A 15,646-nucleotide genomic window follows, 5' to 3' on the forward strand; every position below is an offset into this window, starting at 1 on the left:
AATAAATATAAAAAAAAAAAAAAAAAAAAAAACCATACCAGAAGTTTCCAGGGTAATTTTAACTAATATCCACCATAATCCACATATAACTTTAATATGATTTATACGATTCATATAATTTTGTATATGTAATTAATAAGTCTTTTGAATTAACTCTTTAATTTTTTTAAATTATAAAATGGCTAGGAAACCCAATAAGGAAATCCTGGAGCCAGGCATGATGGCACACATCTTGTAATCCCAGCAACTTGGGAGGCCGAGGCAGAAGGATTGTAAGTTTAAGGCCAGCCTCAGCAACTTAGCAAGACCCTGTATCAAAATAAAATAAAAAATAAAAAGGGCTGGGGCTGTATCTCAGTGGTAAAGAAAGCCATGGTAGGTTTAATCTCCAGTACAAAAACAAAAACAAAACTGCAAATGCGGGCTGGGACCATAGCTCAGTGGTAGAGTACTTGCCTGGCATATGTGAGGCACTGGGTTCAATCCTCAGCATCACATAAAAATAAGTAAAATAAAGGTCCATTGACAACTAAAAAAAATATTTAAAAAACTGCTAATGTTTTTGGTATATATCCTTTCCTTTCATTCTCCTTTTCTCTCTGTATAATTTTTCTTGAGATCATATTACTCACTCAATTTTATATTCTTTTTCTTGAACTCAGGTACACTCGATCACTGAGCCACATCCCCAGCCCTTTTTTGTTTTATTTAGAGGCAGGATCTCACTGAATTGCTCAGCACCTCGCTCTTGCTGAGGCTGGCTTTGAACTTGAGATCCTCCTGCCTCAGCCTCTTCAGCTGCTGGGATTCAATTTTATATCCTGCTCTGTCCCTTTATCTCTCCAGCATAAGAGTTGTTCTGTTGGATTACATTTTTAATACACTTTCCTTTTTCTCTGCACAATTATTTTCATTCTGAACAAAAACTATTTGAGATGCCACACTTTGAAACCACACAGGTTGCATGCTAATGAAAAAAACCAGAAACGTTATCCCAATTCCATAAATATTTTGTTTTAATCTTTAGGATTTATCCCAAATTCACAACTTCTCTCAGCTGTATACCTTCAGTAGTCCTTGGTTGGGAGTAATCAAATCTCGTATCAGTAGGAGCAAAAGCCATCAGACAATACCTGAGGTCCCTGGGTGGTCTACCTGGGAGGGGAAGTGGCTTCCCAGAGGATGGGGGTGAGGCGGATATTCCCCAGGACCACAGAGAGGCAGTCTTTTTTGAGGACAAGGCAGACCTGATCTGCCCCAACCCTACTCCACCTCCCAGACCCACCTCCTGTCTCCTTTGCACTTCCGCCATTCCCTTTCTGGCCCTATTAGAAGGTGCCTCATCTCTCAAAAATGGATTCTGCGCAACCTCCCGGAATCCCTCCAGGATGGGTGATGACGGCAGTGTCCACTACAACTCTAATATCTCTCTGTGTTTCACCTGAGTGCCTCGCCATTGTTTTTGTGGCGCAAGGACCCTGTCTCCTCCTTGGACGAAGCTTCACAGGAAACAGGGGCAAGTTACAAAGCGGCATGCAATTTTCATAATGACCACACGGTGGCACTCGCCACCCACCATTTGCGCTCCTGGCTCACCCAGTTAGTTGAACTACATCAGGGACACTTGCCCTGCCCGGGAGAGGTCCCACTGAGTTGTTTCCTCTCTCCACAGATGCATGAAGAGAAGAGCACTGCCTATCTCCCTGAGGACCCCACCCTCAAGCCTCCAGCGCCCTCAGTACCCTTGTCACCTTCAGTACCTGCAGCACCCTTATCATCCTCAGAACCCTTGGGACATTCAGTACCCTTGGCACCCTTGGTATCTTCAACCTCCTTGATACCCTAAGCTCCCAAGGCAGGGGAGAAGCAGGTGAGATGAATTCTGCTTGTCATAGGAGATGCTGGGCTGGCTTTCTGCAGAGTGGGGGAGTTGGGGGCGGGGAGAGAGCAGATCTCAGAATCAGACACCAACAAAAGGCAAGCATGAAGAAATGAGGATGTGCTGGGCACAGTGGTGTCCACCTGTAATCCCAGCCACTCTGGAGGCTGATGCAGAAAGATCACAAGTTTGAGGCCAGCCTCGGCAACTTGAGACTCTTTCTCAAAATTAAAAAATCAAAAGGACCAGAGATGTAGCTCAGTGGTAGATCATCCCTGGGTTCCATCCACAGTACAGAGAGAGAGGGGGAGGGAGGGAGGGAAGGATGTGAGCTTTCACTCCTCCTGCCTGAGGTGGAGTGGGCAGGCTGCACTGGGAAAATATATGGAAAGAACCCTGGGGCACACTTTCAGTTTGTGACTATGCTTTCTAGCCATATCACTTTAACCACGCTTCAGTTTCCTCCTCCATAGCAGTGAAGTTGAAGTTGGGCAGGAGTTGTGCGTAGCTGTAATCCTCACGACTCAGGAGGATGAGGCAGGAGGATCACAAATTGGAGGCCAGCCTCAGAAACTTAGTGAAACCCTGTTCCTAAATTTAAATTAAAAAAAAAAAAGTGGAGCTGACAAGTCTGGCTCTATTCATCGGTGAACTCCAGGCATGAGTCTTCCTATCTCCTTCCTTCTTTTCATCTACCTCCTCTGTGGGATACAGCAGCCCTGGCCCAGGGATCACATACCTAATCGTCTAGAAAATTCCATGGGGCAGGGTAATTACTTCCCTCTTTTTAATAGAAAATGATACTAAGAAAGGTTCAGGATCTTCAAGGCCACACAGCAGGCTAGGCCTGCTGCCCTAGCCCTGGACCCCTCCTCCTTTCCTGGTCAGTGTTATTATTCTTATAGGGATTTGCACTCCTTAGAGACCAGAGCTTAGATATAGCTGCGTCTGGTGCAAAAAGGCTGAGTGACATGGAAGGAGAGAATGCCATGGTTCTCGGGACAAGTTAACCTTGCAGCAGGGTGTGGTATCATGCACTTGTAGTCCCAGCTACTCTGGGGGCTGAGGCAGGAGGATCGCTTGAGCCCACAAATTTGAGTCCAGAGAATAAAACCAAAAAATCTACCTTAGAAACAAGAAAAGTGAAACTGTGACCCATTGCTCCTAGTGTCCATCCTGTCCAGAAAAGAAAGTGTGCCAAGAGGCTACAGCAGGACTGGCAGTGACCAGTTGTCCTTGGCTCTCTCCCTGCAGGCTCCACAGACTGTCGGGGGCTCTGGAAGGAGCTGGTGCTGACCTTAGCTGGGGACTCAAGAGCAAGCAGCAGCATCCTACCTGCTGCCCTGGCCTGGACCCCTCCTCCCACCCCTGCCTTCAGCCCAGGGGCTCCACCTGGGAAAGGAGAAGGAGGAGCTGCAGACAAGTAGGCTTTCAAGCCAAGGTCCCACTGAAGAAGGTTTGCCCCTGCCTGGGGTCTTGGTGGCCACTTCCTGAGAAAAGCTGGCCCAAAGAGGACCCGAACCCTCACAGGAAGCCATTTAGCTGCCAGATACTACCTACTGGGCTCTTCCACCCCTTACTTGCCCCTCAGCCAGCATCTCTCAGGCTCTCTTGGTCCCCTGAACTTTTGTGTCATGTAGCTGGCAGCCTCCATGAATAAATATTGTTGATGTCCTTTGTAGAATAGGTGTGGATGCTCCAATGGGGCCAGTTTGAGGGAGAAGTGGACCCAAGAGAACTGGCCTCCTGCCCAACCTGGTCCTCACCCACAGGTCCACCCACAAGGCCAAGAATGCAGCTAAAGAGAACAGGCAGAGCTCAGCTCTGGGATGGGGTCTCAAGGGCTCTGCTTCTCTTATGTCAGCTATTATAGAAGCTCATCGCTGAGAAAAACCTCAGCCTTGCTATGCCCTCCATGGCCCTGCTCTAGGCATTCCAGCAGGATAGGGGAATAAGAAAGGAGGGCTCTTTGGGGCCATCACCCCTCCCCCAGCCCTTCCCTGCTCCCTCTCCGCCAAGCCAACCCTGTACAGTGGGGAAGGTTCCGGCCCACCAGCACCCAGTGCAGAGTAACACCACAGTTCTGTCATGGTCTAGGACAGTCCTGACAGAGTGTCCACTCTGAACAGGTGTGGCTGGAGAGGCAGTAATTGACCAGGTGGCTTTCCAAAGTTAGGACACCTGAGCAGGGTTCTGGAGGCTGAATAGGAGTTTATTAGCAAGATGACAAAGGGAATCAAGATGGTGAGGTTGGGTATGGCTAGCAGAGAGGTGAAGCACAAGTGCGCCGGCTGGAGAAAAGGCAGAATCCAGATCGTCTGTGGAGCAAAGGCTCCTGGGAAGAAGGGGTGAGAAAGAGAGGGAGGGGACGGGGTCTCTCCTGCCTCCAACTCCGCCCTCCCCTCGCAATCCATTCTCTCTCTCCCTCTCTCCCCCACCTTCCCTCCTCTTCCCCCCACTTTCCCTCCTCCCTCTCTCCTTCCCTCCCTCCCTCTCTCCCCCCACCTTCCCTCCTCTTCCTCCCCACTTTCCCTCCACCCCCCTCCCTCTCTCTCTCTCTCTCTCTCTCTCTCTCTCTCTCTCTCTCTCTCTCTCTCTCTCTCTCGGCTTCGTTCCTCTTACAGCAGGGGTGGGGGGAGCTGAAACGCAACCTATTCATGTTCCCGCGATGTAACACCCCTCATTTTCCATGCTGGGTAAAGACAAAAACCCTTTACAACCTGTTTCTGGAACTTGTCAGCAGCTGCCAAGAGCAGCATGTTAATTAAACGTCGGCAAAGATGGAAGCCGGAGGCCCCGGCTCTAATTGGACAGTTTGCTTCACCGGATTGAAAAACATTGTGACAAAGGAGGAGGTGCGCGGCGGCTCGGCGGGGGTGCGGCGTGGCGGGGCGGGGCGGGCGCGGCGGCTTTGATTCCTGCGGATCGCGCCGCCGCCGCCCGCCCGGCACGCCCGGGCCAGCCAGGGAGGGGCGCCGCGGCCGACGTCCGACCCGGGTCCGGCCCGACCGAGGGCCGCCTCGGAACGCGCTCGGCGAGGCCCTCCCCCGCTCACACGACCCGGCCCGGGGGCTGCCCTGGAGGGCACCGAGGACGAGGACCCGCAGTCCCTTGGGCTGGGGCCACGTCCAGGCTGCTCTGGGAGCCCCTGCCGGGCCACTTCCTGGGAGAGATCTGGCCGAGGGCTCCGTTGCCCACGGGGGCCGGGGCACGGGAGCAGGCCTGCGACCTCACCAATCTGACAACTAGGGCTCCTCCCGGAAAACCCACTGCGAAGGTCCTCCTCGAGCCCGGCAGAGCCTGGAGTTGCTCCCCACCCGGGCAGCAGGGTCCGGAGCCTGGTCCCATCTTATGTCTGATGACTGGGCTCCAGGTCCCCTCTTCCTGACTCAGTGCGGTTGACAACAGAATGCGTTGAAGATTGTGTGCTGGGAACTGTGCTGAGTGCCTCACTGTCATCTGTCATTTAACCTCTCAGCACCGGAAGAGAGAGAGAGAAAGAGGCTATAGCCTTCTCTGCTTGAAGCCAGGGAAACTGAGGCCCAGAGAGAATAGCATCCTCTATGTTATTGAAGATGGTGCTAGGGTGAGAATTGGGCCCAGGTCCCTCTGATTCTAATATCTGAACCTAGACTTATGCTCCCTGATCACAAGCGCGTACCCTCAGCCCGGTGTCTTGAGAGAGAGGTCTTTATGATAGTCTGAGAAAAGGGTAAATTCCTAAGTGGAGAATGCCTTACCCAGGGCCCTGGGCTGGGATGCCCCACATATGGGGGTAGAGGAGGCTGGAGGTCACTCTGCAGGGGCCCACACATGTTCTTCTTACCCATTGGCATGCTCCAGGGCAAGAGCGCTTAGCTAAAAGGGCAGAATCCCCGCATCTGTCCCTTTCTGCCTTGGCTCCAGCCTTGCCCAGCAGCTCTCACCCCCATCCTGAGCTGATGTCCAGGGGGTGCTCCATTTGGAGTTGGAGACCAAGCTGGGGCCATGGAGAGCCAGGAGTAAGTATGGGAAAAGGAGCCATTGTGGCTTGGCTGCGGGGATTAAGAGCTCCAAATTGGATGTGGAGGGCTGAGGCCATTGACTGCAGTCCCTTGAGCCAAGTTCCCAAGTGGGGGTTGGCCAAGCAGCCTGTGCCTGAGCTGCATCTGGGCTGCCTGCTGGGCCTAATCCCCTGGGAGCTGCGGCCCAAGAAGCCCCAGAAACACAGCTGCTGTGGAGAGAGGGCAGCTTGATGCTGGTTGTTTGGGGCAGTCATTCTGAGGAGGGATGGTAGCAGGCAGGTGTGCCCACTGAAGTGTGTGTGCCTGGGCATTGTATCTGGTGGGACACCCTAAAATGGGCAACCCAGTCTGTTAGGGCAGTGCCACCTTTTGGGTGTGTTTCAGGTTTGGGGCCTGAGAACAGCAACTGGGATGACTCAAAGGTCCCTGAGAGAATGAGACATGGTGAGAAAGTGGCAGGACTCCCCCCACCAGCAGGCCCAAGTGGGTGCTGAGTGTGCATGTGTGTGTCTGTCTGTGTGTGTGTGTGCACTCAAGGGCTGATGGAGCGGGGTGCTTGAGAACAGCCCTTCAGAGGCGACTGGAGGGGCTTTGCAAATTGTAATCAGATTAAGGGGACCAATCACTTAGGGCTCTTGAAAAGGCCACAAGGTTTCTAATCAGCCCTGAGCGCCCCAGCCCACAAAGCCAGGGAGGAACTCCACGGGAGCTGCCCTCTGGGGGGCCACGGGGGGTGGGGGGGATGGCTTTCTTCTCTCTCTGTCTCTCATAATTATGTCAATTTGCTAGCCAAATTGTTTGCTTGAGTGGATGGGGGGCTTGTGCCCCATTCATGTGGTAATGTGGGAACCAGCAGCCTCCTGGATGGGAAAATAGGAGGTACTAGGACCCTTCTCCAGGGAGCAGGCAGGCCCAGGGGTATGGGGTGCCCAGGCCTCAGGAACTCTTCCCTCACTAGGAGGGGCATTTGCTGCACACATTCTAGAAACTTCTAGCTTAGGTTGTGCCCTTGGGATATCCTTTGGGGCTGGCCAAGATGAAGGATGAGATGGAGAATAGTGGCGGGAGACAAGGGCCCCCCAGGGAGAGGGCTGGACAGAAAAGGTGCCCGCCAGGATCCCTTTGATGAAGGTGGGCATTCCTCTGTCTAGCTCCTTGTCCCTAGTTCCCTGGTGGGACAGGCTGAGGCTTGAGTAGTTTGGGAACAACATGGGACCTGGGAGGTGACAGGAGGTGGATTCCTGAAGGAGTGAGTGGACCCACGCACAGACCACGCACAGACAGGATGCACAGAGACTTGGAGAAAGTTCTTACTGGTTTACTGGGGCTTTTTGTAGGCACCTGTGACAGTGCCATCTTTGAATGCAGCAGCTCGTTGAATATGACAACAATCCAAGGGGGCAGGCACTGGGGTGACACATTTCACTAACAAGAATACAGAGGCACAGAGAAGCTAAGTGACTTGCCCAAGATCACACAGCTTGTAGGTAATCAGCAGACACTGGAACCCAGCTCTGTCTGATTCCTCTGCCCCAACTATCTATGTAGGACCATTCCTTCTTTGGCCAGAAAATAGGAACTGACCATCCACTGGGTGCCAGATGAGACATTGAGGATGTGGAGGACTAAGACGACCCAGGAGGGGCATGGGCACCTTTGGCCCTGGAACACCATAGCATGGGCTGCGGTCACTCTCAGCATGGCTCTCAGAAGGGTCATGCATTGGACAGGGCACTTAGGGACAGTGGTCATGAGGAACAGTGGTTGCCATCAGTCCAGATTCAGAACTGCACCTGTTGTGTTTCCCTGCCTTTTGGACCACCTAGAGCCTCTGCTCTTCCCCATCCCCATGCCCATCAGCAGGAGGACCCATCCTATGTCCCCTGGGTATGAAACACCCCCCATCTCTATTTCTTGGATCATGGAACCCTTTTCTCCCTGGCTGCTTCCTGCTGGGCTTGTTGGTGTCCCTCAGAATGTGAGGTGCCTTAGACCACAGAGTCTCACAGGGCCGCTGCCCAGCCTCCCCACCCCGCAGTCCCCACCTCCAGTGCCTGCTTGCTGTTCTCTTCTAGGGCTGCTCGGGTCTGCCCTGCTAACACTGGCAGAAGGCTGGGGTGCAATGTAGAAGCTGGGAACACAGAGAGATCCCTGGAGATTCCACAGCAAAGCATCCCTTACCCCAGCTGGGACAAAAGGCCAGTTCATGTTTATTACGGTATGGGATGGTGGGCAGAAGCTCTTCTTCTCAGAGTGAGCCCAGTTGGTGGGCAGTTACTATAGGACCTCCCCCGGGCTGGGTGCTGGAAAGCCTAGGTATGCTGACCACAAGGTTCCCCAACCCTGGGGAGGGGGCAAGACTAAAACCTAGGACATAGTAACCAGTCAAGATAGGAGAGGACTGAAGACTGGTAACAGCGAACACAAATACTTACTGTGAGTCAGGCACTTTACATATATTTGCTTAATCTTCACAACAACACTATGAGGTGGGTGTAGTTATTATCCCCATTTTCACTTCATGATGAAACTGCAGCACAGAGAGGTTGAGTAACTTGCCTAAGGTGCCAAAGTAGCAGACCCCTGACCCTCACTCCCCTCCTTCCTGGCAAAACCCACAAGAAGCCAATGGATTCGAATGGGCAAACAGGAGAAAATCCAGCCCAGCTCTTCAGAGATCATGATGTCCAAGCTGGGCTCCTGTGTTGCTGTGACCAGCACAGCTGACAAGAACAGAGGAGGAAAAGTTCATTTGGGCTCCTGGTTTCAGAGGTTCAGCGCCTGGCCGGCCAATTCCATAGCTCTGCACCTGAGGTGAGGCAGAACCTTGTGGTGGACAGGCATGGTGGAGGGAAGCTGCCCAGTTTGTGACAGCCAGGAAGTAGAAAGAGCTTGGGTGCAAGAAGTCAGGGATGAGATCATCCCCAAGGGCACACCCCCAGTGACCTACTTCCCCCAGCCACACCTTACCTAACCACAGGTACCACTCATTCATCCATTCAGATTATCAATCCATTTGGTAATTATGAATCCATTTGGTAATGGATCCATCTACTGATTAATAACAACCTAGTCATTTCACCCTGAATATTCCTGCATGGGCTCACACAGAAGCTTTCAGGGGACACCTCATATCCAAACCACTACAGGTCCTGAAAGAGCAAGAGGAATCTTTCAGGCAAAGGATGAAGGGTGAGGAACCAGCTTCTGGGAGGTGACAGAACACCTGGCTGTGGAGCAGTAAGGCATGGGGCCAGAGAGGAAGGCAGGAGTCTGCTCAAGGGCACATGTGGATCTTACACGAGAGTTAATGGAAAGAAGTCACTGTGACTGGACAGGAACAGCATTCTCCCCCTCCCCCTTGCTGTTGGGGATGCCAGTCTCAGGAATTCATCCAGTTTTAAGAACCGGCCACACTCAGTTAACTCAACCTTTCCGTGCCGAGTGTTCTACATAGCATGACCCATTCTCTTGATCTCATTCATTTACTTTACCCTATACTTTTTCTTCACAGTGTTTTTCAAGTCTGTTGATGGTTTATTTCTTTGTGAGATTAGCTAACTGCCCACCTCCCCAGTAGACACCAGTTCCATGAGAACACAGAACTCATATGCCAAGGCTGAGCCCAGCACATTGAAGAGTTTGATCATTACATATCGAATAATGAATGCATAAATGAACAAATGCATTTTGACGCTACTGGGATAGTTGGGACGAGGAAAGCAAAGCAGAGAAACCAGCTGAACACCTATGATGTTCTGCCTGAACCACCCTGGGTCAGTGACATGCAGACTGTGAATGAGGATGGCAGACTATGAATGAAGACCATGGACATATTAAGTGGCTTGGGAAGTCTGTGGCAAAATGTATAGGTACTGAAACTACCACCCATGCATTTCTCCTTTATTTGAGCATGGGCTAGATGAGTAGAAGCTCCAGATATAACCAAAAGAGTTCTTTATTTAAACTGTGCCCCTTATACTCCAAAAAGAGTTGGAAAGTTGTGCTTTGAATTGGGGGAGGGTATACCCAGAGGGACAGGTCCAGGCACAGATAATCAGGGTGACAGGGAGTAGGTAAGAGCAAGCAAGGCTGTCATCCTTGTGACTTGCTGTGGGTGCAGAACAGCTGGTGGGACCCTCCATGCCTGACCCTCATTCCTTGCTTGCTTATACACTTGGGCGTGTCTTTTTTGCGCCTGTGCACCTCATACCTGTTCCCTGAAGGTGCCAACAGAAGTGGAGCCACCATATTCAATGCTTTTAGGCCTGGATGTTACAGAGGTCCACTCGGAATCTCCTTCGCAGAGATGCAGAGCTAAGGCTACAGAGCTGGACCATATAGGAAACACATTGCTGCCCTGGTTAACTGACAGATTACTAATTGTACCAACCAATGGGCATATGGCTTCCCATGATAAAACTACATTTCCCAGACTTCCTTGCAGCTAGTGTATAATCACATAACCAAGTTCGGCCAATGAGTGGAAGTAGTATGTATAACTTCTAAGTCAGGCCTCAAGAAGGAAGCCCCTTTCCTCTTCCTACCAATTGATATGCAGATGAAATTGAAGGCAGCAGAGCAACAAGACAGAAAGAGTCTGGTCCTTCATAATTATGATGCCACCACTCCAGCAACTGGGCCATCTTACCCAGATTTTTATATAAGGGATATAAGCTTTTAGTTGTTTATGCCCTTATTCTCTTGGGCCTTTTTGGTCTATCATACAAACTGAAATCCTGATAAATATACCAACCCCTGGTGGGGGGAACAGGAAGGGCCACAGGAAGGGGTTGTGGGTTAGGAACCCCCTGCCTAGTTATGAGCATCTATAAATCACAATCCATAGTTTCAGGTGTACAAGAAACAATGCCCAGTGGTTCCATCACCTCTTCCCTGCCTAGGAGAATTTTTCTCTATTCTAGGGTATTGGAGAAGGAGAGTCCCCTCCTTCCCTCCTGTGCTTTCCAACACATTCAGTCTTTGCCTGCAAATCTCCTAGGGAGAATTCTTCTAGGAACAGAAGCCAAGGCAGGGAAACTCACTGTCTTCCAGACAGTCCATCTCATCACAGTGGGCAGTGGGTACAGAGCAGACCACTTATCTGCAGGAGTTAAAGAAAAGGACAGGAACTGATGGTTGTTGACTTGTGCTCAATAGCACAGCATTGTTGGAGAAGGGATCGGAGTGTCAGATACAGGGGCACCAAAGTGAGAGAGAAGATGCCATCGTGTCTAATCCTAGCATAACTTACTAGGCAATATCTAAGACGTGATTCTTGGTCTGGGTACTATCATAAAGAGTAGATGTGTTGCAGGCAGATAGACTTAGGTTTAAATCTATCATTTCCACTTCCATGTCCTCTGCCTCTTGGCAGAACCTGTGACTGACTTGACTTTAACCAATAGAACAGAGCAAAGGTGTCAGGATATAGATTCTATGTACCTGGTTATATCATGATGTCATATAAGATTATAACATCCATCTTTTTTAAAATTTTTTTTTGTAGTTGTAGATGAACAGAATGTCTTTATTTTATTTGTTTATTTTTATGTGGTGCTGAGGATCGAACCCAGTGCCTGATGCATACTAGGCAAGTGCTCTGCCACTGAGTTACAGCCCCAGCCCCTATTGCATCCATGTTGCTGGAGTCCTTTATGACATTGCTAGTTTTGATGAAGCAGATGGCCATACTGGGGCCCAACTGAGAGTGGCCTCCAGAAACTGAGGGCAGCTGACAGTCAGCAAGAAAACGAGTTCTCACTGCTGTCAGTGCCTGGGAACTGAATTCTGTCAATTGAGCTTTCAGATGAGGACCCAGGCCTGATCTGCACCTCAGCTGCAAGCTTACAGAGGACCCAACTAAGCCATTTCAAGAGGCTTGACCCACAGAAACTGCAAAATAATAACTATATGTCTTATGTTGATGAGTTTTTACTAATATCATTATGCAGCTATCTATATCATATCTGTATCTACCTATCAAAAATCATAAATGTAAACACACACACACACACCATATACCACACATGACCAATCCTGGCATCCTGTCCCCTTGACTACAGTGGTTGGTCATAAGGGCATATGACACAATCAGACTCCTTCCCTGGGATTTTATAAATAGAGGGAGGGAAAGAGAGAGCCTTCTGTTTCCTCTAGGCTTGCTTCAATGGTATGATGTGAGCCTTATGGTTGACATCCACGTTCTCCTGCTATGAGGAACCTCAACAGCAGGAAAAAATACAACTGGCTCACAAAGAGAGACCCAAGACACATAGAAAATAAGGCTGCATGACAATGATATCGGTAACAGAGATCCTACCACACGTGAAGCCAGCCTGTCCCTAAATTTCCCAATTGTGTGAGCCATTAAATTCTTCTTTTTGCTTCTCTTGGCTCCCACTGTAGGCTCTGCGCTCCTAAAGGTCAGGGAATCTCTCAGTTTCCCCATAATATTCCCCTTGGGGTGCAGCTCAGAAAGCATTTCCAGAATAAGTACAGCAAATGGTAGTTGGATAGAGAGACCTTGCTAGGTGCCACATGCCTGCAAGAGCATTCTCTTACTTGATCTTATTCAATCTTTACTAACAACCCTGCAGAATCATTACTAGGGTGGATGGTTTGATGGTAAATAGCAGAAAATCCCAACCAAAAGGCTTACATGATAAGGGGCCTTATTCGTTCACATAACAAGACTACCCCAGAGGTATTCCAGGCTCCAGGACTGGTTCTGTTAGGTTTGTTTTTCTGTGGGTCTCCTGGCTCCACCTCCTCTTGCTGTTGGCTTCAACCTCAAGTCAATTTAAAGGTCACAGCATCTCTGGCGTCACATGCAACCCTGCAATGTCTAGGAAGTGAAGAGCCACTGTCTCCTGCTTTTGTTTCTTTTTTCCCCTTCTGACATTTTTAAAAGGTGCAACTGTATATGTTCATAGGTTGTCTTCATTTTAGTTTTAGGTTGCCTTTTTTTAAAGTGATGTTTTTCTCTGTGTGTTGCAGCTTGTGTATCTTGTTCTCTGATCAGAGTTCTTCCTAGTAGACAGGTGTCCTAATTTGGTGGTTCTCAAAGTGTGGTCTGGATCATCAGCATCTTCATCATCTGGGAATTTGGTAGAAATTCTTGAGCTCTCCAACCACCAGCCTGCAGAATCAGAAACTCTGAGAATGGGGCCTGACAGTCTGGGTTTAACAGGCCCATAGGTGATCCTGGTGAATGGTCAAGTTGGAGATCACCTGCTGTCATTAGGCAACCATTCCCTGTTGATGGACAGTCAAGCTGTATCATACCCCTCTTTCCATGGGTGCCGCCATGCTAGTACTGGGGCAGGGCACTTTGTCACTGAGCTACATCCCAAGACCTTTTTATTTTTAATTTTATATCATTTATTTTTTGGGGGGATGAAGGGTATCAAGGATTGAACTCAAGGGCATTCAACCACTAAGCCACATCCCAGCCCTTTTTTGTATATTATTTAGACAGGGTCTCACTGAGTTGCTTAGTGTCTCATCATTGCTGAGGCTGGCTTTGAACTCAAAATCCTCCTGTCTCAGCCTCCCAAGCTGCTAGGATTACAGACAGACATGCACCACCATGCCTGGAAAGACCTTTTTATTTTTTATTTTGAGACAGGGTCTTGCTAGTTATTTAGGCCCCTGCTGAATTGCCCAGTTTGGCTTCGAATTTGCAGTCCTCCTGCCTAAGGCTCCAGAATCACTGGGATTACAGGCATGCCCACTGTGCCTGGTTCTCTCTGTTTTTGCATCCAGTGAGAATAGTTCTTCTCTCTCAAAAGTTTTTTCATATTGATTCTCTTTCTTTCTTTCTTTTTTTTTTTTTTTTTTTTTTTGGCAGTTTTGAGGATCAAACCCAGAGCCTCATGCATACTAGGCAAGAGCTCTATATCTGAGCTACACTGCCAGCTCTCACATTGACTCTTCCAGATGACCTTTAAAATCTGCTTCTAAATTCCAATCTCAGTGGTATTGCAATGAATATATGCTTTAATTTGGGAAGGACTGACATCTTTGACAATATTGAGTTTTCCCATCAAATATTGAAATCCCACAAGATTTTAAGTGTAAGTCACATGATTATATGTAATTTAGACATGCTTTGGTATGATCCCAAATATAACAATTATAGGAGATATGAAAATAGTCTTCTTTCCCACAAGGCTCACATCTTACCATCAAAGTAAGCCTGAAAGTAGGAGCAAAATCATGAAGGGTTGTCTTTAGCCTTATGTCCTTTTTTTTTTTTTTTTTTTTTTTTTGTACCTGGGATTGAACCCAGGGGTGTTTAACCACTGAGCCACATCCCAGTCCTTTTTAATTTTTATTTTCTTATTTTGAGGCAGGGTCTTGAATTTGCAATCCTCCTGCCTCCAGCCTTCCAAGCTACTGAGATTACAGGTGTGTGGCACCACACCTGGCACAACCTTATGTTGTTTTTCAGGATCAAAGAAGCTTTTCCCAGAAATCACTCCCTGCTTCCCCCCAAAAGAACAGCTGGGCACAGTGGCACACACCTGTAATCCCAATCATTCAGGAGCCTGAGGCAGGAGGATCTCAAGCTTGAGGCTAGCCTCAGCAACTTAGTGATACCCTGTCTCAAAATTTAAAAAAATAAAAAGAGTTAGGGATGCTCTCTCAGATCCTCACTTCCAAGATGACCAAAAAAAAAAAAAAAAAAAAGGAAAAAATGGTTGTGCCAAATAGGGCCATGACTATGTGCAGACTATTGCTGAATGAACTGCCCCAGGTACATGCCCAAGGACAAGGCTACTAAGCAGTTCATCATTTGAAACATCCTAGAGGCCACAGCCATCAGAAACTTTTCTGAAGCAAGTGTTTTCGACACTATGTGCTTCTCAAGCTCTATGTGACAATACATGACTGTATGAGTTGTGCCATTCACAGCAAGGTGGTCAGGAATGGACCTCACGAAGCCTGCAAGGACAGAACACCCCCACCCTGATTTAGACCTGTGGTGCTGCCCCACAATCTCCACCAAAGCCCAGGTGAGGAGCCAGTCCTAAAGGAATGAAGAAAAGCTATCCTCCGGGGAAAAAATGAATAAAATGGGAATTTTATATATATATATATATATATATTTAAAAAGGTGGTGCTCAGTGATACAGCACTGCTGGGCTCAATTCCAGCTACAGATAAAGAAAAAGAAAAAAATCCCCCTGCATCGGACTTCTCCCCATGTTTCATTAGCTATGGAAGTTTAAAAATATGGCCCCCAAACTCTTTGGTATTCTGCCCTTTGAGAGGCAGGTGTACATCCTCCCTTGATTCTAAGCCAGGTGATGCTTGACCAACAGAATATAAGAAAGTTGACACTGTGACTGTTTCCAGGGTCCACTTATACTTCTTGTCTCTTGATGCTGGCTCTTGGAACCCACCCACTGTGATCTGAGGAAGTCCAAGCAAGGAGTCGTCAAGGCCCTGGACCATGTTCCTAGGCTGAGTGACCAGCCCACAGCCAACGACTTGCCAGCCCCCTTGGAAATGGATCCAGTAGCCCCAGTCATGTTAGGACCTAGAAGCCACGTGGAACAGGGCCAAGCTGCCTCCACTAATCCCTATGCGAATTACAGATTCAGTTAAATAAATCCTTGTTGTTGGTTTAAGTTTCCGGGTAGTTTGCTGGGCTGCAGTAGATAACAGCTAATGGTGTGACCAACAGACTTCCATAATTAAGCCAGTCACTGGCTTGGATACTGGGACCTGTGTGAATGACTTAATCCAGCCAGAA

The 15,646-nt window shown here is 48.9% G+C and overlaps 1 protein-coding gene across 1 annotated transcript in view; it reads left to right on the forward strand.

Annotated features, from left to right (window-relative positions):
* Positions 1–15,646, forward strand: part of Rhcg (Rh family C glycoprotein) — a 120,850-nt gene that overhangs the window by 21,199 nt on the left and 84,005 nt on the right. Inside the window, exon 10 of the mRNA XM_027955459.2 lies at positions 1,673–1,819. Coding sequence (XP_027811260.2) covers positions 1,673–1,819 — 147 coding nt within the window. The remainder of the gene's footprint in view (positions 1–1,672; positions 1,820–15,646) is intronic.

This window comes from Marmota flaviventris, chromosome 2, assembly GCF_047511675.1.
Source record: "Marmota flaviventris isolate mMarFla1 chromosome 2, mMarFla1.hap1, whole genome shotgun sequence".
In the NCBI taxonomy this organism is placed as follows: domain Eukaryota; kingdom Metazoa; phylum Chordata; class Mammalia; order Rodentia; family Sciuridae; genus Marmota; species Marmota flaviventris.